Consider the following 26,998-nt stretch of genomic DNA (forward strand, 5'->3'; position numbering starts at 1 on the left):
GCCCTAGCCTCAGCCCCGAGAATTCATCTTGATATCTACTTTATTCTACTGAGGTAACTTACCTTGAGCCATGATTAAGTACAGTTAACTTCTATAGTACCCAAGCATTAGGGAAGACACCTGGCCTTTGATACCAATTGTCTTTGCAGGCACACATTATTTTGTTCTTGGTCATTGGTCCACACTGCCCAGAATTCTTATTTCTGTTAGTATGGGCTTTTTAGGGTCAATGGCTTCTTTTCCAACTTCAGTGTCATCCATGGGGGAATGGGAATCATTTTGTTGCTTTTTTCAATATTATAACCAACAAATCTCTGCAAATTCAGAAACTGTTCTGAGTGTGGATGAATATGATATGTCAATTCCATGAATATTCCATTACATGGCAAATATAGAGGCAGTTCTAATCCCACAAGCTCCTTAAAAAACAATTTTCACTGACCAATGGCAGAAGTGGAGATTTCAATCATGAGAAGTACTGAACATGGCAGAGTGGACTTCGGCTGATAACTAGCAAAGTAATGGATCTCTCGGACCAACAACTGCAAGGAAATTGGTCCTACAAACAAGCTATCAAAAATTAAATCAGATCAGGCACAATGGCACATGTCTGAAATTCCAGCAGCTTAGGAGGCTGTAGCAGGAGGATCGTGAGTTCAAAGCCAGCCTCAGCAACTTGGCAAGGCCCTAAGCAACTCAGCGAAACTCTGTCTCTAAAAAAAAAAAAAAAAAAAAAAAAAAATACACACACACACACACACACAAAAAGGGCAGGGGATGTAGCTAAGTGGTTAAGCACTCCTGGGTTCCATCCCTGGCACCAAAAAACAAAACAAAACAAAATTGAATCAGGTCAAATTTTAAGAATACAATCAGACCACATTTTAAAAAAATGTTCAAGTTTACTGGGTATACAAAGAGCAGTTCAAAAGGAGGAAGTATTTTGATTCTCTTTATACTTGGCTTTTTTTACATTAGCATTCCTTTTTAAGGCAAGCAGAGCAGTTTAAACTGATTTGTCTATAGCTGATTGGTTAAATTTTATTGAATCATGATGACAAAGACATTTTGTTTATGACTAGAGTCTCCAGATAAAAGCCCAGCCTGGTCCGGCCAACACCTTGATTTCAGACTTCTTATATGACCTGAACATGGAACCCAGCCAAACCCACCCAGACTTCTCACCTACAGAATTGTGAGATAATGCGTGTTTTCAGCAACTGTGTTTGTGGTACTTTGTTACACCACAGTAGAAAAGTAATACAAAGGGATTGCATAAAGACATGATTACCAGATTAGCATCAGGGAGCCCAGCCAATATTGGCAGAGTCTTACTCAGACCAGCAGAATGGCTCAGTTGACTGGCATAATGAGCAATAATAAATGATGGTTGTCTAATGCCACCAAGATTGAGACTGTTTGCTATGCAGTGGAAACTAATGGTTACATCTTTTGAAATGAGAGAAGTATAGAGCCATTCCTCTTAAGTGAAAAGCCCTATTCTATTTACAAAGATAGTGAAGAATAGACCATGGGATCCAAATTTCAACTCAATACTCTGAATTGCCATTTATGAAGTAATCATTTATTAACACTGGTAGGAGTTCTACATTCAGCATCTAATTTAAACCACACAACTCTAAAATAGGCATTTCTAAGATTCAATGATTCTATGCTATCTTGTCTCCCTCTCTCTCTTTTTTTTTTTTCTTTCAGCACTGGAGATTGAATCCAGGGTCTCTACATGTTAGGCAAGTGCTTGGCCACTGAGCTACACTCTCAGCCCTTTTTATTTTTAATTTTTTTTTTTGAGGCTAGGTTGCCAGGCTGTCCTGAAACATGTAATCCTGCCTCAGTCTTCTGCGTAACTGGGATTACAGGTGTGTTCCACAGTGCCTAGCTATATTTTCAGTTTGTACAGTTAGGTAAATATATTGATTATATTAACCACTCCATTCTCAATTCATTTATAACATGGGCTTGATGACAATATTTAATTCACAAGATTATATATATAACTCTATAAACTGACTCTTATGTAAATATTAGGAATCATTACCAGCAGTCCAGGCTTCAGTTTTCACATACTGTTTGTCACTGAAATGCATTTACAGTGATATATCAACACACAGCATTTCTATATCACACATGCTCTATCAACATGTACATCAATGATTGTTCTCTGACAGGCAGCACTCACATGGGTCTGCCAGCCTCCCTGCTTGATTACAAATGTACCAATTAACCATTACAAGAAGCATGAATAGACTCTAATTCACAGGTTAATGATAAACTCTGCTTTTGGAATTGGGGAAATAGAGCTAATATTTCCAGAGCTTCTATTTGGGGCACCATATTAGAGGACTTATATCAGTTGATTATGAGGAATTTATTTCAACTGGGGCTGGAGCATGGGTCATTTCAGAATTATCTCATGTAATTCTATGTATCCATGGTTGAGAATTACTGACACAGAAAACCCCATTAATTCTTGCAAAAATCATAGTAAAGAAATGGATGCCCACAGAAGTTAACTTCCCCAAGGTTACACATCTTGTAAAGCTAAGTTTTTTTTTTTTCCCCCACTGCACCAAAATGGCACACTTCTCAAGCAGAGGAGACAATCTCACCAAATCAAGAGAGATACTAAATCTGAAGGTAAGACTGAAGATTTCTACTTCATAATCAAACAACTTTTGTTGACTGTTATCCTCCATGACCCTTTGGGGCCATCTCATTTTCATGGTAAGCATACTCCATTTTACCTTATGTTTGTACCTACATTTATCATGGCCTCCCTGTACATTTCCTAGTTTTCAAACCTGATGACTGGCAGGTAGATCATGGGAAGATCCCTGGTTTTGGACTCAGACCCACCTTAGTTGGTTTACATGTACTTGGTTGTGTGGCCCAGACACACAATTTTTGAATTTCATTTTTATAAAGAAAAAACGGGAAAGTAAAACTTGTACTTTGGTAAGGTTTAGAAATATTACATCCAAAAAAACAGTTATTTGTAATACCCACCAACAGAAATAGAGTGTGGTCTCTCTTAAACATATGGAAAGTAGTAAGTCGAATAAGATCTGAGTTCGATTCCTTTTTGAACTCAAATGCCCTTACATTTGGGGGAAAGGATAAAAAGAATAAGGAATCATGAACCCAGCTGAGGTTGGCTTTTCTGTCCTTCAGAACAGTTTTCCAGAAAGTTATAAAGGAAACCATTATAATTATATAATATAATCTTACATTTAACCCACCTCGCCTGACGTCCTTGCCCTAAGACAGGGGCCCCTAATACAAGCTCCGCCTCTATTTGGGGGAGTGGCAGATTTCTTTTTATAGTGGGTTGGCTCAACAAGGGGAGGGTGAATCAGAGCGGCTCCGCCCACTCCGCCTGAGCCGGACGCTGCGCGCTCTCAGTTCCCCCTCCCTGAGAAACTTGCGGGGGGGTGGGCTGGCGGTGGAGGCAGAGTCCCACCTCCTGTCCCTTTAAGGAGGAGGGCCCAGCGTAACCCAGAGTGCCGGCGTGGCCCCCACCGGCTCGCGACCTCAGCCCAGAGCAGCTGCAGCCCCATCCGCGGCCGCCCCTCGGTTAGCAGTGTCCGCGCCAGAGCCAGGCAGCGAGTCGCCACCATGGTGAAAATCGTAACTGTTAAGACCCAGGCGTACCCGGACCAAAAGCCGGGCACGAGCGGGCTGCGGAAGCGGGTGAAGGTGTTCCAGAGCAATGCCAACTACGCCGAGAATTTCATCCAGAGTATCATCTCCACGGTGGAACCGGGGCAGAGGCAGGAGGCCACCCTGGTGGTGGGCGGGGACGGCAGGTTCTACATGAAGGACGCCATCCAGCTCATCGTCCGCATCGCCGCCGCCAACGGGGTAAGGGGCGCGGCTGCTCCTCGGGACGTGCTCCAGGGGTGCGTGCGCGACGCGGGGCCCCGGCCGGCCCAGCTCCCGGCCGGGCCACTTCCTTGCGAGAGCGCCCAAGTCTCCACCCTCGCGGCCTCTGCGCGGGCTCTTCTCGCCTCGAGGCCCCACGGAGGTCGCCGGGCGGGACGTGAGGAAGTGGCCACGGGGCCACGCGGAGCTGCCTGTCCGACTCCTTGGGGTGGGGAGATGGGGGAGCGGAGAGCTGGCCTTGACCTTGGGAGGCCCGACCCTCCCGGCAGCCCCTCCCTCCTCCTGCTTCCCTGAAGGTAGTCAATTTCCTGCGGCTCCCGAGGCCTTTGACATTTACATTAACCTTTGCTGCCTCGGGAGATACTGTTACAGCACCGAGCCCCGTGGCCTTAGCGAGGAAAGGTTAGACAGCCTTCGTCTTGCTCTGAACCCTCCTAGCCTCGGCACGGTTGCCTGCTATTCTCGGCCGGGACTGGCGCCTCCGGCTGGCTCAGAGCCTGGCGCTTTGGGACTGGGGTGGCAAAAGCACCCATCCCCCTGGGGCGTCCGGCCAGCGGGTCTCAGCAAGCAGGTGCCAAGCCCTTCCTCCCCATCCCCTAGTTTGCGTTGTGCCTGCCTGCTGGAGCGCAGGATTTTGAAAAGGCTGGTCTCTGCCGGGCAGTGCTCTGGACGTGTTCCACCGAGGGGCCTGGAGCTGAATATTGATTAAAACAGAAACAACATGCCCTAGGGCGCTCTTATGCAAGCAGTCCTGGCAGGCCAGGAAATTAACGCAACACCTTGGTTCTGCCCCTCAGCTAAGGAACGTTAACTGACTTAATTGGGCAGGTCCACTTGGAGAGGCAAAACTTTAAAAGTGATTTTTCGATAAATCTGATGAATGAAAATGTGGATTTGTAAAACAGATGAATTGGGGTTGGTTATCCACTCAGTTTTATAAAACACTTCAAGAAGTTCTTGTAAGGAGCAAATTTTCCTTCTCTATTTATAAAAAGATTTGCTGTATACCCAACTCTTCTGGAACCCATTACCTTTAGTAATATTTTAGTCATTTTAGTGATATTCTATCATTAACATATTGTGAGCATTTTTGCCAAATACCAGGGTTAACACTTCACTTGCAGTGCCTCATTTATACCATCCTGTAGCCCTGTAAGGTAGATGTTATTTTATGGTACCTTCAAGTCACTGTGAGAACTTAGAAGTTTAGGCAGGTTAAATATTTGAGGAGAACTGAGCTGGGGCGTATAACTTATTGGCAGAACACTTGCCTAATATGTGGATTTAGTTCCCAGGACCAAAAATATTGTAATTTACAAGAATTACAAGAATGATTTACAAAAATTATAATGACAGCCGTGAGAATCCAATACAAACTGCAAATCCCAAGAACTTAAGCAGTTTCTGGGAATGAAGGCATTGTTGAATCTGAAGTTCTATTTTCTAGTCTTCAGAGCCTCAAATGGGCCCTAACTACACCTTCCTCCCTGGGTTAAACATTTATAAGCATTCATGTGGGAAGTTTGGATTTGTTTTTTCTATGCTTTTGAGTTTTCAGACCATTACAGATTGAAGAATAAACAATAGGTATATACCAGTGGATCCCTTCATCTCCCTGTGCACCACCTGTACCAAATTTGCACTTCATTCATTCAGGAGATATTGAGCCTTAGTACAGAGAAACCAATAGAATGAAAAGATGATTCAGGCACAAGTCCTTAAGGAACTTAGAGCATAATGGGAGTTTTAGGGTTCAAATGGAAATTGGTCCACTTGGAAATAGTGTGGGGTGGAAAGGAATGAATTAGTTAAGACTACAAAAATGTTTTTAAAACTTTATCACCCTTTACCTACTGCCCTGTTACTCTTCTCTCTTTTAATCAACCTTTGAAAAAGTTCTCTGTATTCACCATCTCTGATTCTTGACTCCCATTCATTAACCATCTCTCTGCAGCCTAGCTTCAGCCTCCTCTACCTCTTCACTAAAAGTGCTCATGCCAGAACCAGTGTCTCTCTGGTTGCTAAACCCAATAGGCCTCATCTTGACCTTTCTCTTGACTTTGGCCCAGCTGACTTTGCATTCTTAGTGATCTTACTCCCTTGCCTTGTCCTCTCTCCTACTTCTACCTGAATATTTTGTAAGTTCCTTCAGGGACTGCTTTCCCTATTTTTCCCCTGGCTAGTCACTAGGTTTTTGGCCTCAGCTTGCTGCTCTTTGATTTTACTCATTATCTCTACATGTCAGGGATTTAATTTGCTACTTTTTTTTCTCCTTGTTTTCTTTTGCTATGGCTCTCCTGGGCCTAACTACTTTTTTCCCATATCTCTAGCACAGATGAATCAGATTCCAGTGAACAATCTGTTTATATGTCATGGACCCCCACTGGGGAATAAACTTCCTTAAGAAAGGGTCTGTGTTTTATCTATAAGTTGGTATCCTTGGGGGATTGGTTTCAGATCTCCGTGTGGGTACCAAATTCTGTAAATGCTTAAGTCCCTTGTAAAAGTGGGATAGTACTGGGTACACAAATTAATCCAGCCATTTGGAAGGCTGAGGCAGAAGGATCACGACTTCTAAGTCAGCCTGGGCAATTTAGCAAGACCCTGTCTCTAAAGAGTTGTTGGGGGGTACTATTTACATATAACCTATACAAATTTTTTTTTTTTTTTTTTTTTTTTTGTGTGTGTGTGTGTGGTGCTAGGGATAGAACCCAGGGTGTCATACATGTTAGATGAGTACCACTGAGTCACACCCCCCAACCCACACACATCCTCTTACATAAATCATCTCTAGATTAATTAAAATATATAATGTAAATGCTATGTAAATAGTTTTTACTCTATTTTTATTTGTATTCTATTTTTTTTTCCCTAAATATTTGCAGTCTGTATTTGGTTGAATCTGAATTTGGAAGGCTGGTGTACAGAAAGCCTACTATGTCTACAATACCTTGGACAATAGAACATCTTATGAATTCATATTCATTTGCCCTTGATTGTGAGTGTCCTATGTATTCCAGCATTTAACTTTAAGACAGCATATAGTTGGTGACCAATAAACTTATTCTTATCAAACATTTATTATGTGCATACTTTGTATCAGACATTGTACTTGACATAAAAAAATGTTCTTGTCCTCAGAAAGACATAGTCTAGAAGGGCAGATGGATAAGAACACACACAGCATCATAGTGTGTTAGCTGCTGTGATGGAGGTAAGTGCCAGATATTGAAGAGGTAAGAGCAGAGACAGCTATTGGTGGGAGGGGAAGATGAAGTGAGGAAGACATCTAGAAAGGAGACAGTTAATTGAGTCTTAAAGGATGCGCTGGAATTGGATACTCCGGGCAGGAGGTGAATGTGCCAGAGGGGAAGAACTTTGGGCAGAATGAACAGGCAGAACAGGAGTATGGGACTGTTCTGTTGGACAGGTTATTTAATTTCTGATCCTTCTTCATCTGTAAAAGGTGGTATGATATATATATATAGAGGCTGTTATGAGGATTAGATGAAATATAAAAGTACCTGGCAGCCCCTTTTCAACACGAACTGTTGGAATGACATTTGTATGATCAGTGTTCTGTTGCTATTTAGAAGGATAAGTTAATCCATCCTGATGCAAATATTACCCACCTTCCCCCCATACATAGCGGCATTGCTTGCCACCTGCCTGCAACTTTTTATTAGCCCTAACTAATGTGGAGGAATTCCATGTAGAACCAGCAGGGTACAAGTGACAGAAACTTAATTGGATTAGTTCAAGTGAGGAAGGAATTTATGGGGCCATGTCACCGAAAGTGCAAGAGATACTCAGTGTAGACTCTTTGGTTGAAACTATTCCTGATATCTAAGAACCACTCTGGGCCTGGTCATCTGCTAGTGACCCAAATGAGGAACTGGGAGAGTTCAAATTTACAAGTAGATGAACATGTGGATATTTCAAAGGATAATTTATCACCATTCTAAGCAAAGTAAAATAGATACTTTGAAAGTAAGTGGGGTTGTCATCATTTCACAGGGGCTCTTTGCCCTGGATTCCTTTGCTACCCCTTTGTGACTTCTTCAGAAAATTTAATTGTATAAAACAAAAAACAAAGGATCCTAAAGGAAACAAAAATTATACTGAAATAGAAGTATTAAAATATTTTTGAAAACCAAATTTGTAATTGTTCAAATTATACTATTTTATTGTGTGCATGTATGACTATATTATAATAAAATACACTGTTATTTACAATTATAATGTGCCAATGAAAAAGGGGAAAAATAAATCTGAATAAAGACCCCCAAATTTGTGATATATAACAAGAAAAGTATGTGCTTCTTTTTTGCTATATTAAATACAAAAATATACAGAGGGTCTAATACTACCTTATTTCAGAGCAGTGATGATTGTACATGGTATTTAGAAATATGTGCAGTTTTAATACATTGAGATCATTTATAATGTGGTATGAAAATATGTGTGATTTCTACTGATGATAAAGTCCCAGGGAGCAATACTAGTAGTAGTAGAGAAATAATAATAATAATAATAATAATAATAATAATAATAATAAAGTTTGCTTCCTGCATTATAATGGAAGGAAATGCTAAATTTTAGTTAGAGGTTAGTGAAAACAAAAACATTTTGTTTTGCCATTCACATTCCAGGACCCCATTGAATTCTACCCATTCTGGCAAGTGGGGCAGGTGTTATCTAAGCATCCTGGGTTAAGAACCCAGCACTAAGCAAAAGATCCCCTTTTTGCATCAGGTGCCACCTGCACTAAAATGGACCTCAAGTACTTGATAACAGCAATTCAGGGTCTCATGTTCTCAGACCAAACTAGTGGAGTTTTGAGAAGTTCACCTTACAGTGGAAGAACTGGAAGGGGGAGGGCTAGAAAATCCCCTGTCTCCCATTTGAGATGAATCCCTCTTCTGAACTTTCACAGGCCCAGTTGCAAGCACTGGTGAAGGATCCTGTGTCTGGGTACAGTCACAACATTTCCTGAGAAGGACAGGAAAAAATACTGAGCAGAAGAGGGAAATCTCGGGGACTCTTAGGTAATTAGTGCTAGGTAGAGGAGACATTACTCCTTTTAAAATCTGATATCATATTCTTGGATAGGGATGACCTGAAAGAGAAGCATCTTTGGGTCTTTTTAATATGCTGTAACTCCCATGTTTTAAAAAGTTTATTTTTTAATTATGATAATTTTTTAAATGATTGTTCTCCTTTCTGATTTTGAATCAGCATAAACACCAGGATGAATAAGATATTTGGCTGTTTCATCTAGGAGTCTACAGTCCTTGCAGGGAGATGAGACACAGGGAATACATTTGCACAGAAAGTGCAGAATTCCAAAGTGCAAAGGTCAGAGAAGGGAGAGAACATTCTGGACTGGGGAAAGAAGAGGTGGAACTTGAGCTGCCTTAAGGAATGGTAGTGTGCAAAGAGAAGAGGCAGGCCACCTTTCGAGGAGAGGGGAACAGCAAGAAGTAAGGAAGAGGGAAAGAGCAGGGCTACTGTTCAGAGACAGGCACTTAGTCACAGTCTTTGTTACATAAAGTCTTTAAATCAAATTGGGAGCTTTTCTTTCTTGATTGTACTAATTTTTTTAATAAAATTTTCATTCTTAAAAAAATTTTTTAGTTGTAGTTGGACATAAGACCTTTATTTATATTTATTTATATGTGGTGCTGAGGATCGAACCCAGTGCCTCACATCTTCGAGGCAAGCATCCTACCACTGAGCCACAACCCCAGCCCTTGGTTGTACTAATTAATTCTTTTGCTAAATTTTTCCCCTGTCTTAATCAAATCTAATACCCATAGAGCATCAAAGACTAAAAAGAAAACCATTCTCTCTTTTCAAACTAAAGCTTTTTTTTTTTTTTTTTTTTGGTAAACAAAATTAAATAAGGGGGGGAGAGAGAGAGAGAGAGAGAGAGAGAGAGAGAGAGAGAGAGAGATCATCTTTGGAAGAGAGATTCATTTGGAAAATATTTATTGAGTACCTACTACATGCTGTACTAGGTAGGACACAATCGGTGAACTGAAGAGTATCTTCTTTCATGGAACTGTGAGGCTATAGTTGAGGGAGACAGAAGATAAATATATGTGTCAGATAAAGAGAAATGACCTGAAGAAAAATAAAGCCTGGTAAAAGGAAAGAACATTTTGGGGTGCAGTGTTCTCTTCAGTGTGGTCATAGGAAAAGCCTCTCTGGTGAACCTCATGAGACCAGAGACCTGAGTGAAGTGAAGCCAGGAGCCAGGCACATATCTGTGAAAGACATCCTGGCAGAGGGAGAGTTAATAGAGGATAAGCACATTTACTCATTTAATGTTGTAAAGCTATGCTCCAAGAAGATAAATATAGTATAATTTTTTCATTATATGAAGGGTCCTAATATATTATAATTTTTCATTTTATGAAGTCTTACATATAGTATAAGTATTATTGTATTAATACTTATATCTTAGGATAGTAGACATAACCATCTTTGATCAAATATTTAATAATAAATTCTTCTGTCTTGGACTCAAAGGGTAGGAAAAACTTTTCATCTACCTTTTTAGGTTAAATATTTGGGGGACTATAAGTTAAACTTACAAGAAATGGATTAGTAACAAAAATATATCGGTGGAGTTTCACAGAAATATGTGACTGGAGGCAGTTACATTTTGTGGCTTATATACCATCTTATTTAGAGGAAGGGAGAAGGCAGAGGGCACTTGGTGTATAGCGTGACTTTGAGGAAAATCAAATGGGGCCTTAAGAGAATAGGTGGGAGATAAGATAGTTTTGTGACAGTGTACTGTCTTAAGTACTAAGAGGTAATCTTCCCTGATTGTGAATCTCCAGGAAAGGGGATTTATGACAATTGAGTTCTTTGGGGATGCCCTATTTATAAAATAGAGGAGAGTTTAGTAAGAAGCCATTCTTAGGTGTGTTCAACTCAAAATAATTGTTTTTTCTTTTGTCACAGTGGCATAATGTGGGCCCCTTGAAATTTCAGAAGAATGTTTAGGAGAATGATTTGTGTTAGCTACACGGTGTTATTCTTTACCCTACTACTGGGAATCGAACCCAGGGCCTTGTACATGCCAGTCAAGCTGTTTACCTCTGAACTCCATCCCCAGCACTACCTTCTAAGAAAGCAAAGCAGAAAAGTTTGAACTAGTCCATCTATTCTCCCTTAAGGTCCTATGAAGTCCCCGTAGATATACCCAGTAATTCTGTTGACTTTGAAGCTGTGCTTACAGTTGGGATCCACCTTTTAAAAATGGCTGCGAAGTGAGTAAAGTCAGTTATTAGGAGTTCAGTACGGGCTTCATTTGGGAGGATCTGGAGAGACTTCTCATCTGGTATCATCTGGGGGAAAATTATAAAGGGGTAGCTCTATGGGATGGTTTAGAATGGTAAGAAGAATGTGCCCTTTCTTGGGCTATACAAACAGATATAAGCTGGGTTATTTTGTTTTTTTGAGGTGGTATTTGCTTGCTTTGGTTTGCTTTAATTTCAACAATTAAAGTCTGTCTTCCCATTGCTTCTCCCAGTCACCCCAGAGTCCTGAGTCATAAAGACAGCCCTGAAGCAACCCTACAGGGACTGCCAGTTAAATCACACCAAACAAAATTTTAACCATGGGTCAGAAACACCGTTTTCCTTTTTTTTTTTTTCATATTAGAAACATTTTCCTTCCATTCTCCTCTTCATGGGTGCTATGATTTGAGTATGGCTTAGATGTGTTCCCTGGAGGTTCATGGTACCTAGTGCAATAATATTAAGAAGTCGTGGGATGTTTAAGAGGTGGGATTTAGTGGGGGTTCAAAGTCTGGCTGCTTCTCGTCCTCTGGCTTGCAGTCTTGTGATCTTCCCCCTTTGTGTATTGCCACCATGATGCAATCTGCCGTGATTGGTGCTGCTAGGGGGGCCCTCTCCAGATCCTTCATCATGCTGTTTGAACCTTCAACCTTCAAAACTATGAGCTAAATAAAATAAATATATTTTCTTTATACTGTACCCAGCTTCAGGTGTTGCATTAAAGCAGCAGAAAATGGATTAACACAATCAGTATCTCAAAGTCTGAAAAGATGAAATGTAATAGATGAAATGTGGTTGACTTGTCCAGCCTGTTAGTGGAGTTGGAACTGGGTCTTTGGTCTTCTGATATTTCATCCAGTTGATCTTTTCCATAAATAAGTATATCTCAAAGCGAGTATTTCTGGGGATTGTTATAATATCCCAGTTAAAATCTGTGGAAACTAGACTGGGAAATGTTAATTACCACTTTCAGAGTTTTTAATGTTCAGTGAGCCCTTTGAGTTTGCAAGAGGACCCCAAATGGAATGATTTGGGGAACTACTACCAATCTGTACCATGTTGGGTTGATATGACCTTACAGGAATCTTTCCAGAACTAAGTTTGCTTTCTTCTTTTAAAATTGCAGTTAATGGCATGCAGGGAGGGTGAGGTCTGTTTTCCTGTAGATATATACCACACAGCTATTTTGACAGCTAATGGCATGAATTTGTTTTTGGCCACTCTGAGTGTGATTGATTCAGCACAAGGTGTATTTTCCTGTCAGGTCACCAAGTGGTAGAGTTGTGGGATAAGTAACAGAAGTCCTGATCAAATATTTGGCCCCTGCGCTGTACTCCAGCCTGCTCACAAGCACGTCTGTTGCTCAGGAGTCAACTAAATTGACTGCTATGTGGTTTGAGTCCAGTGGGCTCAGTCAGCATGGTGCGGTAGCCATTTGGGGGCCAAACCAATCAATGTGGGGATCCACATTGGATAGTTCAACTATACTGTCCTGGGATAGAGTGGAAAAGCCAGGCCCAGTCCTCACCACTTGGGACTTAAGGTCGAAAGGTTCATGTTTGAGCGTTGGTGGGTCACAGACAACAAACCAACAACAGCTGGAGCCCAGCAGTGCTGTTTGGGGTAAGGCAGGCTAAGAGAGAAAAGGGGTGCAGCCTATGTAGGTAAGGAGCAGGGAAGTGCCCACTCAACCCAGACCTGAAGGGAAGAAGAGGAGTATATTCCAGAAAGAAACAGAGGCAAGAGAGCTTGACATGTCGGAGAGGTGTCACACCCCCCAATTTTCTATTTTTGTTTCATAATTTACAAAAGTCAAGTGCATCTAAAAATATACTTCATGTTTGATGTTTTACAAGATACTCCTGCACGCATTGCTTCATTTCCTCTCTATTGCAGACCTTTCAGGTGTCCCACTGGGAGTGGTTGGGAATGCAGCCAAGCTGGGTGAAGGGTTAAGCAGGGAAGGAGCAGTTGGAGTGGAGTGGGGTTCTTGCCCCTTGGGTGGAAGCCACTTTTCTCAACATTGGAATGAATTAAAACCAGCTTAAGAAATCACAGTGTAAAAGAAGAGGCAAAATCCACATCAAGGCACAATCGTTTTTCCTCCTTTGATAGTTTCCATTAAAAAATGAGAACTGAGCCAGTGGATTACAATCCTAGGACCAGCTGGCCTCTTTGGGATCAACGGTAATAAATCACTGCCCACCTGCCAGCTTGTACAGAGAAGTCATGTTTGCCGTGGGTTGGGTTCTAGAGTTGGAGGTGAAGATGATACTCTAGGATAATCAAGATCACCCTTAAAAATCCCTTACACAAATATCATGTAGAAGAACAGGTACAACACAATGTGTGCATCTGTAGATTTCAGAATGGCGTTTAGCACAGCGAGCTGCTCAGACCTTGAGAGTCCTGTGCGATCTAGGACTGAGCAAGGCAAGGAGTTTTTGAGTGGAAAGGTGGTAGAATTGCCCATGCTATTTAAATTTCACTCTTTTCCTCTTTGTCTCCCTGTCAATTACACATGATTAAGTTGGTGCAAGAACAATACTTCTCTGATGCAACTACATTGCAAATTCCTGCTACTACTCAGTTGTACATATTGGAAACATCTCAATTGTAATTCAACAAATATGACTCGGAACATGATGCCCTTGTGACTTTCTACCTGGATTATATTTGAAATCTCAGCTAGATTTCTCTATCAAAGCTTGTCCTCCCTTTGTAGCTCAGTTTGTTCATCAGCTCTGGAAGATGACACTTTGAGGTGCCTCCCAAAGTGAATTCAGCATACACCATGTAGCCTAAATTTTAAGTCAAATACTTTGTACAGTTATATAGGTCGAACGGTTGTAATAGAGACTCAAAAACAACTATCAAATAGCCAGAAGTCCTCCTCTCTCGTGGAATCGTGTGTTGTAAGCAGGCTGGGACAAGTGTGATTGCTCTGTGGTGTTGGGAGCCTGCCTCCTCCTTGAAGGGATTGCACTTGCCCACCTAGTTGCTGATGGCTCCCTAGCACCATATCTCTGTTTCAGCCAGTGGGCATGGGACAAAGATGGGTATGTTTGTCAGCTTTCTATTACCATAACAAATACCTGAGGTTAATAAACAGAAGAAAGATTTATTTTGACTCACTGCTTTGGAGGTTTCAGTTGATGACCAGTTGGCCCCATTGCCTTGGGCCAGAAGTAGCCATGATGAGAGTGTGTAGTAGAGGAGGCCCACCCACCTCACGGCCAAGCACAAAAGCAGCTCCCACCAGGCCCCACTCTTAAAGGTTCCACAACCTCCCAATAACACCGTGGGCTGGGGGACCAAGCCTTTAACACATGGGCCTTTGGGGGACACCTATTCAAATAATAGCAATGGGGCAAAGTGCCTCTGCCCTTCAAATCTGGAAATTAATCATCTGACTTCTGCTGACAATTCATTGATTAGATCTAACAGGTAAGCCACAGTTACCTACAAGAAGGACTGAAAAAGGTAGAGTTTAATATCGGAAGTCATGTGACCAGCTAAAAATGGGTGGTTCTGTTACTTTAAAAAAGGGAGCGGAAACTCTAAATCCCTGCCCTGGTCAGGTGTCCCTTTGGCCATGCAGATCAGTATGCCTACTGTTCTTGCCACACACACACTGCCCACCGGCCCCCACAGACACATCACCCCTCCAGAGAGGAGGCATACCACATTCCTTCTGGTCTCTTAGTTCAGTGTCTGTGAGCCCCAGGTGCTGTGCATACTTCTCTCCATCTGGACCACATGTGGCTCCTGGTGGTTCAAAGTCCAATAAATTTAAAGGCAAATTATCAGCTCCATCCTCCCCACTGTCTATCTCTACATAACACGCACAGGCACAGATCTAGTTCTGTGTAGTTATATATAGTCATACAGTAGCAACTGGCCACGGAGGTCACATTGTGCTGGAGGGCAGTGCAGACTTCCAGCCCTGGTAATGGGTGGGTCCACAGGGGGCCCTGGTTCTGCCTCAGGAAGGAACTCTACATGTCTGTCCTCTCTTCACCTAGTAATGGACATTGGAGAAGAGGCGCTAAAAGCCCTTTTGGGGGTTGCAAGGTGTTTGCAACCTGCTTCCTGTTGATGGCAATGGGGGACTGGGGTAGGACTGGCCCTTCCTGTACAGTTAGTTCCTTCACAAACTCATCAGGCTTCTGGCCTAGTGTGATGAGCCCCGTGTGCTGGGAACCACAGTAAAGGTTCTCAGCTACACAGAGTTTCCAAGCCTGAAAACTGACTGACTTATTGGCCTCTGCCTTGGTTCATTATTGCTGATGGCCACTTGGGACAACAGGAAGGGACAGTGGGGGAGAGGGTGGTATTCATCATCCTGTATTTGCTGTTGGGCTAGTTCCACTTCTGACAGGGAATCCTGACACAGACTTGACACAGCCTCTTCTGCCTAGTAGGCTGCTTCACTAGAGTTGCTTAAGTTTGGGAACACAAACAGCTGTCATCTCAACTCTGCAGGGTCACCAAGTACTGGACTAGGGCGACATCGCTTGCAGACCACAGTAAAAGAAAACCTACCTTAGCAGAGTCATAACCTCCTCTGCTTCTGTCTGCTGATTGGCCAGGCTTGGCCTGAGCTTCTGACTTGTGGCAAGAAGCAGCCAATGACACACATGTTCTGAATCCTCCCAACCATTCACCTTGAGCTACAGGTTTGGTTGCCCAGTGGTCTGCCCTCCACACTGTCAGAGGTAGCAGTTTTGCTACAGCATAAAAGACATGCGGATGCCACATATTTTAGATTCTTTTTTTTTCTTTTAGAAAGAGAGAGAGAGAGAATTTTTTAAATATTTATTTTTTAGTTTTCGGTGGACACAACATCTTTATTTTATTTTTATGTAGTACTAAAGTTCGAACCCAGGACCCTGTGCATGCAGGCGTGCGCGTTACCGCTTGAGCCACGTCCCGAGCCTGAGATTCTGTTTTGGTACTGATTTTTTGGGGGAGTGGGGGATATAGCACCTGGGGCCTTGTACCTGTTAGGCAAGTGCTCTGTCACTGAGCTACATCCCCAACCCTTTCTTTCTTTTGTATTTTGAGACAGGATCTTGCAAAGTTGCCCAGGCCTTGGATTTGTGATCCTGTTACCCAGGTAGCTGGGATAACAGGCACGCTCCACCACACCTGGCTAACTTCTCTTGTTAACTGAAACGTAGGCTTGGCTGTTGTAACAGAGTTCCAAAATATGGTACTTAAAACAAAAGCTTATAGTAATGGAACCCTTTTGGTTAGGGACTGTGTGTGGGCAGTCCAGGGCTGGTGTGTGGCTCTGTCATGCAAACAGATCCATGTTTCTTTTTTTCTTCAGTCTACTTAACAGTGTTGCCCTAATCTATGGCAAGCCAGCCAAGATGCTGACCACCACCATGCTTCTTTCTAGCCATCAGGAAGTGGGAAGAGAGGAAGAGGTTACACATACCAGTTTCATTCATGTCCCATTGATCAAAACTTAACTAAGGCCACCTCTAGCAGCCAGGGAGTCTGGGAGATACCTACTTTGTGCTGGTAATTAAATGACACACTAAACACTGGTGATCATCAAGGTAAATGAAGGGACAATGATTTTGAAGAAAAACCAGCCATCACATCCCTAAGCATTTTTTTTCCAAATTTGGTGGAATTTACTCAGTTATTTTCAAGTGGTAGAATTACAGAGAGGAGGCAGAACTTAATTTTATATAGCTGACTAGATTTTTGGAAGAGACAGTGTCTATCGATTATTCCAACTATCACCTTGGGAAAGAAACAAAGGCATGAACATTCCCTTTTGGGAGACCTTTTAAATTAAATGCTTTATTGAGTTATGATCCATGTACAATACAATTCACCCATTTAATAAGTGTACAATTCAGTGTTGGTTGCAGCAGGCAGTGCTGAGTCTCTGTTGCCCAGGCTGGCCTTGAACCCCTGGGCTCAAGCGATCCTCTTGCCTCAGCCTCCCAAGTGGCCAGGACGGTCGGCAGGTACCACGGTGCCCAGCAGTACATTTTAGTGTGTTCATAAAGGTGGCAGCCATCCCCACAATCTAATTTTAGACTGTTTCCGTGACCCCAAAAGAAGCCTCATATATCAGCAGCCAATCTTCCTTGCTCCCCTAGCCCCGTTTGCCTTAAGCAATCATTGGTTTACTATAGGTATCTAAATTTGTGTGGGTGAATTTTACATGAACCAAATGGCCAGATTTGGTTGCCAGCCAGGGAAACCATACAGCACATAAAGCCCCAGGAACGTGAGTAACAAAGGTAAAGTGTTTGTGTGAAGAGCAGTGAAATTAGTGTTGATTTTAGGCAGCTTCTCATTGCTGTAACACAGAACCTGAGATGTAACTTCTATCTCAGGGATAAGGTTTATTTTGGCTCAAGGTTTTAGAGGCTTCAGACCATGATCCCAGACCCACTGCATTTGGATCTGTGCTAAAGTAGCACATCATAGGGCAGGGGGAGCACACGGCTGAGCACAACCATGTACATCACAAACCAGGAGCAGAGAAAAGGAAGTGGACTGGGGTCCCACAAACCCCTTCAAGGGCATTACTTCAGTGACCTAAAGGCCTCCACAGGGCCCCCGCTCTCAAAGGTTCCATTACCAATAGCGCCCCTGGCGACATTCAAGATCCAAACTACAATCAGTGTCCAGACTTCCATGTGCACCATCCTGGAGATACAGAGCCGAAGATGTCCTTGTTCTCAAGGGGTCTCCAGTTGAATCGGGAAGAGTCAGACATGAAGAACAGTCAGTCACCACTGGGTACTATGTGAGCTAATACTCAACAACTATGGAAATACCCGTGGGACCCTGGGATGGGGGGGAGAGAGAGAGAGAGAGAGAGAGAGTGTGTGTGTGTGTGTGTACATGTATAGTGTGGACAACAAAGGCTTTCTGCAGGAATCTGTTTTTCTCAGCAGACTCCCTGTCCAAAGCAGACCAGGCTGTCAAAAAAAAAAAAGAGATTTCTTAGGAGCATAGCTTCTTCGTTTTTATGAGTGTAAGCAATCATTTTTTTTTTCACAAACATACTTGAACTGATATATCCCAATTAGTATTGTATGCTACAAAATGGCCACTCTGGGAACCGTGCACATACTGCGGTGATACTTCCAATGCCCAGAGCATTTTGAAATTCCTCCGTGGGAATTATTTTTCAGCCAGTCGGTTTATGGGTCACCTAGGAAAAGAAGTCAGATTATTTTATAGTCATGCCTCATTTTTCACCTAAAACGATGTAACAAGATTTGATCACCCACTTTATTCATTAGATCTGGCTCCAACCAATTTTTGTCTCTTCCCAAAGTTCAAGTCTGTTCTCAAAGGATGAAATGTGTTATGACTGAGGACTTTCAAAGAAAGTGCCCCAGACAGGAAAGAAAGACAGTTCACCTGAGAAGAGTGACTGTGATGTCAGCATTGTTTGGATAAATTTCCTGCTTCCCAAGGGGGCGGTTTTGAAAGTGAGGGTATTCATAGAGATGAATATGCTCTGGCATAACTTTTCAGGTGAGTTCCCGTATGTGACGCCGTTTAAGCACACTGCCTGGAGAGGAGCTTAGAAGACGGCTTCTGCTAGGGGAGACTGTGCCGTTCTGCTTTCCTCCTGCAGGCTGCTGTGGTGGCTGGGGATAGTTCTCTTCCACTCTAGTGAGCATCAAAACATGCTTTGGTTGGGCATTTTAGAGCTGTGCACCATGGGGAGATTTGTTTATACAAAAGTAAACATCATGGCCAAACACTGGACCCTGACCTAGGAAGAGAGACCTGTCAGCTCTAAGCTACAGAAACAAAACCCAAGCATTAAATCCCATGCCCACCTTGACTCACAGGGGTCTTGTGGTTGCAATGAGGCCAGAAAATGAGCTGGGATGACATAACTTGGAGGGGACAGAGAAAGGCCTTTTGATTTAATTCTAAAATACATTCCATGGCCTCCATGGGACTTTTGAAGAATGCATTCTGTAAAGCCAGAAGAAATACAATTTTAAAGAAAATTTTAAAGGAAAACTAAGGGGAGATAAACATAGAAAACTCAGATAGACTCAGAAGTAAGATTGACAGTCATCAGGAAAGTTAAACTTCCTGTTGGGCCACACAGTTGGCTCTAAGCTCTTTGTGGTCAAATATGTAAGAAAACCCACACAGTTCAGCATTGCTAGTTCCCCCACATGTAGATTTGATATGAAAAGAGTAATAATACCTGCCTTGAAAGACTCACTTAAGAATGAAACAAAATTAGTGAAGCACTTATCATAATTCCCAACACAGTGTTTAGTAAATAGAAGAAGATTCTGGTGATTCTAACAACTATTATGATTATTTCAAAATCCAAGGCCATTGGAGGGTAGAGGTGGGGGGCAAGGAGATGGATTAAGTGAGGGTCTTCTGTGTCTGCTGCCACCTGTACTGCTTGGGTATCCCTTTTTGACTTCATCTGCATGTTGTCTCTTGGGTTTGATCTGCCAGGAAATTTGTAAAACTCAATTACAGGCCCAATGATTTGAGGCCGTCCCCTGGTTGGAGTCATGAGCTAGCAGTAGAAAGCTCGGGATGGATGTTGCAGCATGGGTTTCTGACCCAGCCAGTGTTGTATAAATGGGAAGCTGCAAGGAGTGCATGCTGGCATGACTGCAGATCTCCTGGACACACGGATTTGTTCATTCAGCAAGCACCGAACACTGTGTGTGCCAGACACTGTGGGAAGTGAGTGGGAGTAAGACAAAGTCCTTGGTCTCAGGATGCTCGTGCCAGCAGAGGAGATGGGCACAATGATGGGTAGTTACACAAACATGGTGGGAAGACCAGTATATTAATGCCCTGTGTCTGACGCAACAAGGGCCTTCAACAACAGAAGTTTATTTTTTTACATTGTGGAGACTGGAAGTCAAAAGTCGAGGTGTTAGCAGTTCATGCTTTAGGGGCACATCTTTTCTTGCCATTTTTAGCTTTTAGAGACTCCAGGTGTTCCTTGGTTTTTGTCTGTAAAATTCCAGGCTCTGTCTCTGACTTCACATGGTCTTCTCCATGTGTAGATGTCTTCTCTTCTGTTTCTTTTAAGTACCTTGTTGTTGAATTTAGGGCCACCTGGGTAATAAAGAATGATCTCACTTTAATATTTAAATTTAGTTACATCCACAAATACAAGGTCACAGACATAGGCTCTGAGTGGAACATAACTTTGTGGGGAAGAGAGGCTACCATTGAACCTATCACAGCTAACACGAGATGGGAACATAGAAGAGAACCTCCCAACACCACCAGGGTGGGTAAGGGAAGACCAATGGTGTCTTCACAAAGGAGACAAAATGAAGAGGCAAGAGGGGGCAAGTTAAGGTGGGGGCAGAGTGCAGCCACTAATCAATGCATACATCTAGAACCTCTGTGGCCTGTTTAAGCAGACGCTAATAACAATTGAAGAGAAGGTTTCAGAACTTCATCATCTACGGTGCTTCTGCCTCTGACATAATGCCAAGTGGAAGACAGGCCACTTGGTAGCACCCTGAATTTTACCAAATAAGTTTAGAATGATGAGTTGGAATTGAAGACTTTGGTTCAAACCTGTTTTACAATATGCTGTGGATTATCACGCACTCTGCTTTAATTTGTCTAAAACTCACCATTCTCACCTGTAAAATAGAATTAATTCTAATTCCTGCCAAATCTGAGAGTTTTGTGAGAATCGAATGAAATAATATGTATGGAAAGATTTGGGGAACTCTGAGGAGCAACCTAAATATGAGTTGTTATGATCGTTTTTGAAATTCTACTATTGCGTCAGCAAAGTCAACCCACTGGACTAATTTAGTTATGTCAAAAACAAACCTCGACATTGCAGTTTTATCTTGCATTTCTCAAAGTCCATGTGCTAACGTCTCAGATGAACTAAAGAGTAATCAAAAAAGTACAGACACCAGGCCATTTTGAGGATCTTAGTGAGATAACAAAATTACTTCATTTATGTTAGAATTTCACTGCAGTATAATTTTGGGGGTCAGACAGATCTGAGTTTGATTCCTGGGTTTGCTACTTATTAACTGTTTAATCTTGGGCAAATTGCTTGAACTCTTTATTCATTTGTGAAATTAAAATAATATGTCCTAGAGGTATGTTTAGGAAATAATAAGAAAAGGCATACACGTTGCCTGCGTACGTGCTGTATACAACAATGATGAGCAGGTTTCCCCACTGGACCATGGGGGTTTTGATGGGAAATATAGACACTTTAAACTCCTTGCCAAGCATCTCCCAGTCAGCTACTGCCTTCTCAATTTCACTTCTCTTTCCAGATTTGCCAAAGACCGCTCAAGATGCTCCACACCTGTTAACCTATAAATTTCAGAACAGTAGTGTTTTTCTCATGGAGAACATTTCATGCACAGGGGCTTGGAAACCTGTTAGGTTTTCATTAATATATCATTTGCTTGATACTCAGCTGTCTCGTCTAAAAAGAACACATCAGGCAGCCAAAAGTAAGCAGAATTGACCTTGAGTAGCTTAAGCACTGATCCCATCATACCCTTTAGGGTTTTAGGGTAGTGATCCTGGTAAATGGTTCGTTGGGTCTGGGTGTTCCAGGAGCCTCTCCTGAACAGTATTTGAGTGATTGTTTTCTTTGTATCCTTCAAACAGTTACTGAGTTTGCTCAGTCATGTGCCAGGCATCTGGGACACACCCAAGACAGTCTCTGAGTGCCCACTGCAATGTAGTCTGAGAAATGCTTCCTTGGGATGGAAACCATAGGGAGGGGAGCGTGTGGGGTGGCCAGAAAAGTTTCCCAAGTGAGATGTATTTGAGCCACATCCTGAAGGCTGATAAAAAGAGAGCCAGGACAAAGTCGAGACAGGGACAAGGAAAACACTGTGTATAGAAGAAACAGTGCTTACAAAGCAAGGAGGCCATTGTCAGACCCCAGCCCTAGGCATTGAAGTCGCCTTGTCTCAGTGAGCACTGCTGGAGGAGGAGAGGCAGGCAGCCAGGGATAGGCCTCTACACAGGTCCTTGACTGATCCCTGAGGCTTTCTTTTTTTCTCTTTTCTTTTTGCAATTAATTTTAATTGTTGATGACATATAATAATTGTATGTATTTATGGGATACAGTGTGATAATTTGACCCATGGTCAAATCAGATCACATTAACATTTTTAACTTCATAAACGTTTCTTTGTGTTGGGAATTACCAACTCCTCTATAGTTCTTTATAAAATGTTGAATAAATTGTAAATTATAATCACATGCTATAGAGCAGTAGCACTTACTCCTCTTATGTAAGTATGTATTGGAACCTTTGTCCACCTACCTCTCCTCCCCTCCCTTCCCTTCCTACCCTCTAGGGACAACTGTGCTACCCTCTGCTTCTAGAAGCTCAACTTCTTTAGCTTCCTCAGCTGAGTATGAGTGTGTGTGTGTGTGTGTGTGTGTGTGTGTGTGTCTGTTTATGCGTGGCTTATCTCACTTAACATAATGTCCTTCAGTTCCATCTGTGTTGCCACAAATGATAGGATTTCATTCTTTTATGGCTGAATAATATTCCACTGTGTACATACACCACATTTTCTTTATCCATTCTTCCACTGATGGAAACCTCGGTTGATTCTTTATCTTAATTATTGCAAATAGTGACTGTAACACACATACCAATAAGGCATCATTTCATCCCTTTGGATGTTCAGCCAGTAGTGAGATTGCTGGATCATATGGTAGATAGATAGATAGATTCCTTCCTCCCTCCCTCCCTCCCTCCCTCCCTCCCTCCTTCCCTCCCTCCCTTCCTTCCTTCCTTCCAATATTCCCACCAACAGTGCATAGGAGTTCCCCTTCTGTACCCTCATAAGCACATGTTATCCCCAGGCTTTTTTTTTTTTCTTTTTTATACAAAAGCCCAACCCAAGGCTAGGCTAAGAATTACCTCATGGCCTCAAGGGGAAGGGAGAGTCTTGGAGACAAAAATTAGCAAGCTAAAAAACATTGTGTGGGAGACTGGGTCACAGTACTACATTAACGCTTTTATAGTTTGCTGCAAGTCTTTCTTTAACCAGTGAATGCTACACATTTGCAGGTGACCTGATATCTTCATTGGAGTGAGCTTTTTCACTTGGGTTGGTTGATCTGAATCCATATTGTAGAATAACTGAAATATGTACAGTTCATTTACTTAAGTTACACGTTTACAGATGCAAGAAAAATCTCAACACACACACACACACACACACACACACAGCATGGCTGTGTTGTTTATGGATCTTACTCTGATACTGTTGACAGGGCAGTGATACTAGGTCTGCTGTGACCCTCTTTTTGCATTTCCTTTGGTCTCCATCTCTCACTCCCACACACCACTTTTCTGCCCCACGTTTAGAGTGCCACGAAGACTTCTCCTTGGTCTCTGCCTGCCACATCCAGTGGTCTGCTCAGGAGTGGTGTGACAGGACTGCTGGGGCCACAAGTGTCCTCATCCTTAAGATAGGGGCTGAGAATAACAGCATTGGCCTTACAAAATGGAGTAAAACTGAACTGAGTGAATGCCTGCAGAGCACTGGAAACAATGCCCAGCACGATGGGACCTACTGGACCATCTCCTCCAACACACAGCCTTAAAGAGCTGCCATTGTCCCTATTTTATAAATAAGAATGCTAGGGCCAGTGAGGATATACACAGCTAAAAGGTGCTAGCATTGAGACCCAGGTCTGTGTGATCCAGAACCCTCTCATTACAGCAGGGCTGTGCTTGACTCATCTTTAGGTCCCTTCCTTCCCATTTCCCTTTCTCAGGAGCCTGGCCCATTGGAGAAGTTTAAACAGTGTTTATCCCACAGGCCAGCCAGTAGTGTCGATTCTGTCCTGCCTGGGCTCACCTGCTCTTGAAAGCAGGAGAAGGGTTAGAAGAATGCAGCCCTTCTCAATATCTCATCCTATTTTGGGTCATTTGGAGTGGCCAGTGTATGTTCTGACGTTGTGATAGGCACTTTCCTTGCCTTTCATCATATACATCCAGAACTTGTTAAGAGAAGTTTCACTGTTTCTGCTTTATAGAAACTCAGGCTCACAAACACCCCATAGAAAGGATGGTTCCTCTCTGTGGCCACCTTCATTCACTTCCTTTACAGCAGCATGTCCCAGTGAGGCCAGACTATATAATTGGAAAAGACTTTCTAATCATGAGATAGATAACATCACCATTTCTCCTCTCTTCTTTAAAGCCCAGCCAGGAATACCGCCACATTTAAATGGATTGATAGAGGACCAGCCATTGCCTACCATAAAACATAACGAGGCACAATTCCCATCGCAGTGTTGGTAAAGGGGGACCCCTAGAGTTGTGCAAGTCGGCTGTTCTGGAAGGGAGTCTCTGCCACCAGTTGTCACGTCCCCTTGTGGGGCTGCAGAAATTCTGTGTTTTTCCGTTTTTCACCACAAGAGGGAAGCATATAACTGTGAATGATTTGAAACTAAAGCCATTCTTCAGTTAGACCTCATTTTTCTCCTATTATTTTTTGAATTAGTGATGTCATATTTATGGGGTACAGTGTGATAATTCAATACATGTATACAGTGTGCAATGATAAAATCCTTGTTTTTTAGCAATTCCTTCTCCTTAAGCATTTCTATCTTTTCTTTGTTGGGAAGCTTTGAACTTGGACTTCTTTTTTACCAAAGAATTTTAATACTTAGCCCCTGGTAGTAACCAGAATGTGGAAAATTTTTTTGTTACTTCAAATGAATCTTCTTAGGGCATTTCAATGAAAATTTCCTTAAGAATACTTCAAAAAGGAAATAAAAACTTCATATAAAAAATTCGTAGAACCACATAAATTACTGTTTTTATTGGTCAAGGTGGCTGAATACTGGTCATTTCTAATGAAAACAGGACTCTTCTCCTGGGCATTACTTAGGAAGAGGGTTCCCAAGCTCTGTGCAGCTTTGGGTTGGGGAGACAGTTTTGAGACTTGATATAGGATATCTGTGCAGGTGGAGATGCTGTTTCTCTCCCCCCTGAGTACTCACTCAGTGCCCCTGGAAGCGCCTAGGTGAGCTCTCGTTACTTGTTTTAATGATTTTGGATTCACCTATCTTTCCTATACCCAAAGTTTCTCAGAGGAGAGGTGGAGGGAGTTTTCTTCTTGCTTATCTGGGGCAGCAGGTCGAGACTGACCCAGGGCTGGCAAACATGACTGGGCACTACAGAGTCCTGGTCAACCTTGCTGAGAGACAGAGGTGGCTGAAAGTAACTGCAGCCTAGTCAGATTACAGGGAGCTGCTAGGAGGACTGCACTGTGAGGCTGGGCCTCCTGAAGGCCAAGGGCAGAGGGGATGGTGGGTCTCTGGAGATCCTGAGCCACTGGAGCCCAGGCAGCTGCTCTGTCGACCTCAGCACATCTACTTCGTTTTTGTCGCCTTCTGTTGGTATACTTGTTGATGTAACTTGGAGGTGTGTGTGTGTGTGTGTGTGTGAGAGAGAGAGAGAGAGAGAGAGAGAGAGAGAGAGAGAGAGAGAGAGCTTTTATTTACAAACTCATGTATTTAAACTGCTATGAATACTTAAAGTGTTTATTTTCTCTTAAATTCTTTGTCTAACAGTAACACTTAAAGTATTCGAGTTGTTCTTATATGATCTAATAATGAGAATGGCAGATACTTGTCTAGGGAAGCCCATACCAGCCTTGCTTTTAGAACTTTCTATATACAATCAACCCTCCATATGTACAGATTCTGCTTTGGCAGATTCAACCAACCTTGCACCAAAAATATTTTTTAAAATGCCTCTGTTCTGAATATATACAGAGTTTTTGTTATTCCCTAAAGAATAGAGTGTAACAACTATTTACATAGCATTTACATGTGTTAGATATTATAAATGATCTAGAGATGATTGTTTATAATAATAGGTTATATGAAATACTATGCCATTTCATATAAGGGACTTGAACATCTACAGATTGTGGTATCCTCAGGGGTTCCTGGAACCAGATCCCAGGTGTCAAGGGATGACTCTTAGCTCATTCAATCATGACTATAAGAACAAGTGAGATAGGGGAACTGTTATTATCCCATTTTACAGATGAGGAAATGGAAGCACAGAGAAGTTAAATAACTTGTCCAAAGTCATACAGGTAGTAATTGGTAGAACTGAGATTCAGGTTCTGTGAATCTGGCTTTAAAGACCATTTCCTTAAATACTACAGTATACTGTCTGTATCTAATGGGTTAAACTTGCAGCACATTCCAAATTTTCTTGAATGTTCCACTAGTGTTTGTAATTTTCATAAAATCCTCTTACCCTGTTAAGCTTAAAATTGCAAGTCTAAGTACATTACTCAACTGTTTATTATAAACTGCAACCACAAGGCAAATAGATAAGCTAATATCCTAAATTTCTTAAATGTCCTTATAATACCAAATATACCTAGATTCCCTCTAAACTTATTCCAAGAATATTAATAGGGTTAAACATCCCTGATCCAAAAATCTGAAGGCCAGAATGTTCCAAGATCTGAAACTTTTTAAGCACCAACTTGACACCACACATGGAAAATTCCATGTCTGACCTCATGTGCCACGTCACAGTGAAAACACAGGTGCACTAAAAATAATGTATAAAATTACTTTCTGGCTATGTGTACAAGGTATATGTGAGACATAAATGAATTTCATGTTTACACTTGGGTCCCACCCCCAAGATATGTCATTACAGAGATACAGATATTAAAAAAAAATCTGAAACCCAAAACACTTCTGGCCCCAAGTATTTCAAACAAGGAATACTCGACCCG

General features: G+C 42.2%; 1 protein-coding gene across 1 annotated transcript in view; it reads left to right on the forward strand.

Annotated features, from left to right (window-relative positions):
* Positions 1–3,451: 3,451 nt before the first annotated feature.
* Positions 3,452–26,998, forward strand: part of Pgm1 (phosphoglucomutase 1) — a 60,678-nt gene continuing 37,131 nt past the window's right edge. Inside the window, exon 1 of the mRNA XM_046450953.2 lies at positions 3,452–3,882. Coding sequence (XP_046306909.1) covers positions 3,637–3,882 — 246 coding nt within the window. The 5' untranslated portion in view covers positions 3,452–3,636. The remainder of the gene's footprint in view (positions 3,883–26,998) is intronic.

Source organism: Marmota monax, unplaced genomic scaffold (genome assembly GCF_021218885.2).
Source record: "Marmota monax isolate L192 unplaced genomic scaffold, Marmota_monax_Labrador192_F-V1.1 WCK01_AAM20220418_F8-fsc00023, whole genome shotgun sequence".
Taxonomy (NCBI): Eukaryota; Metazoa; Chordata; class Mammalia; order Rodentia; family Sciuridae; genus Marmota; species Marmota monax.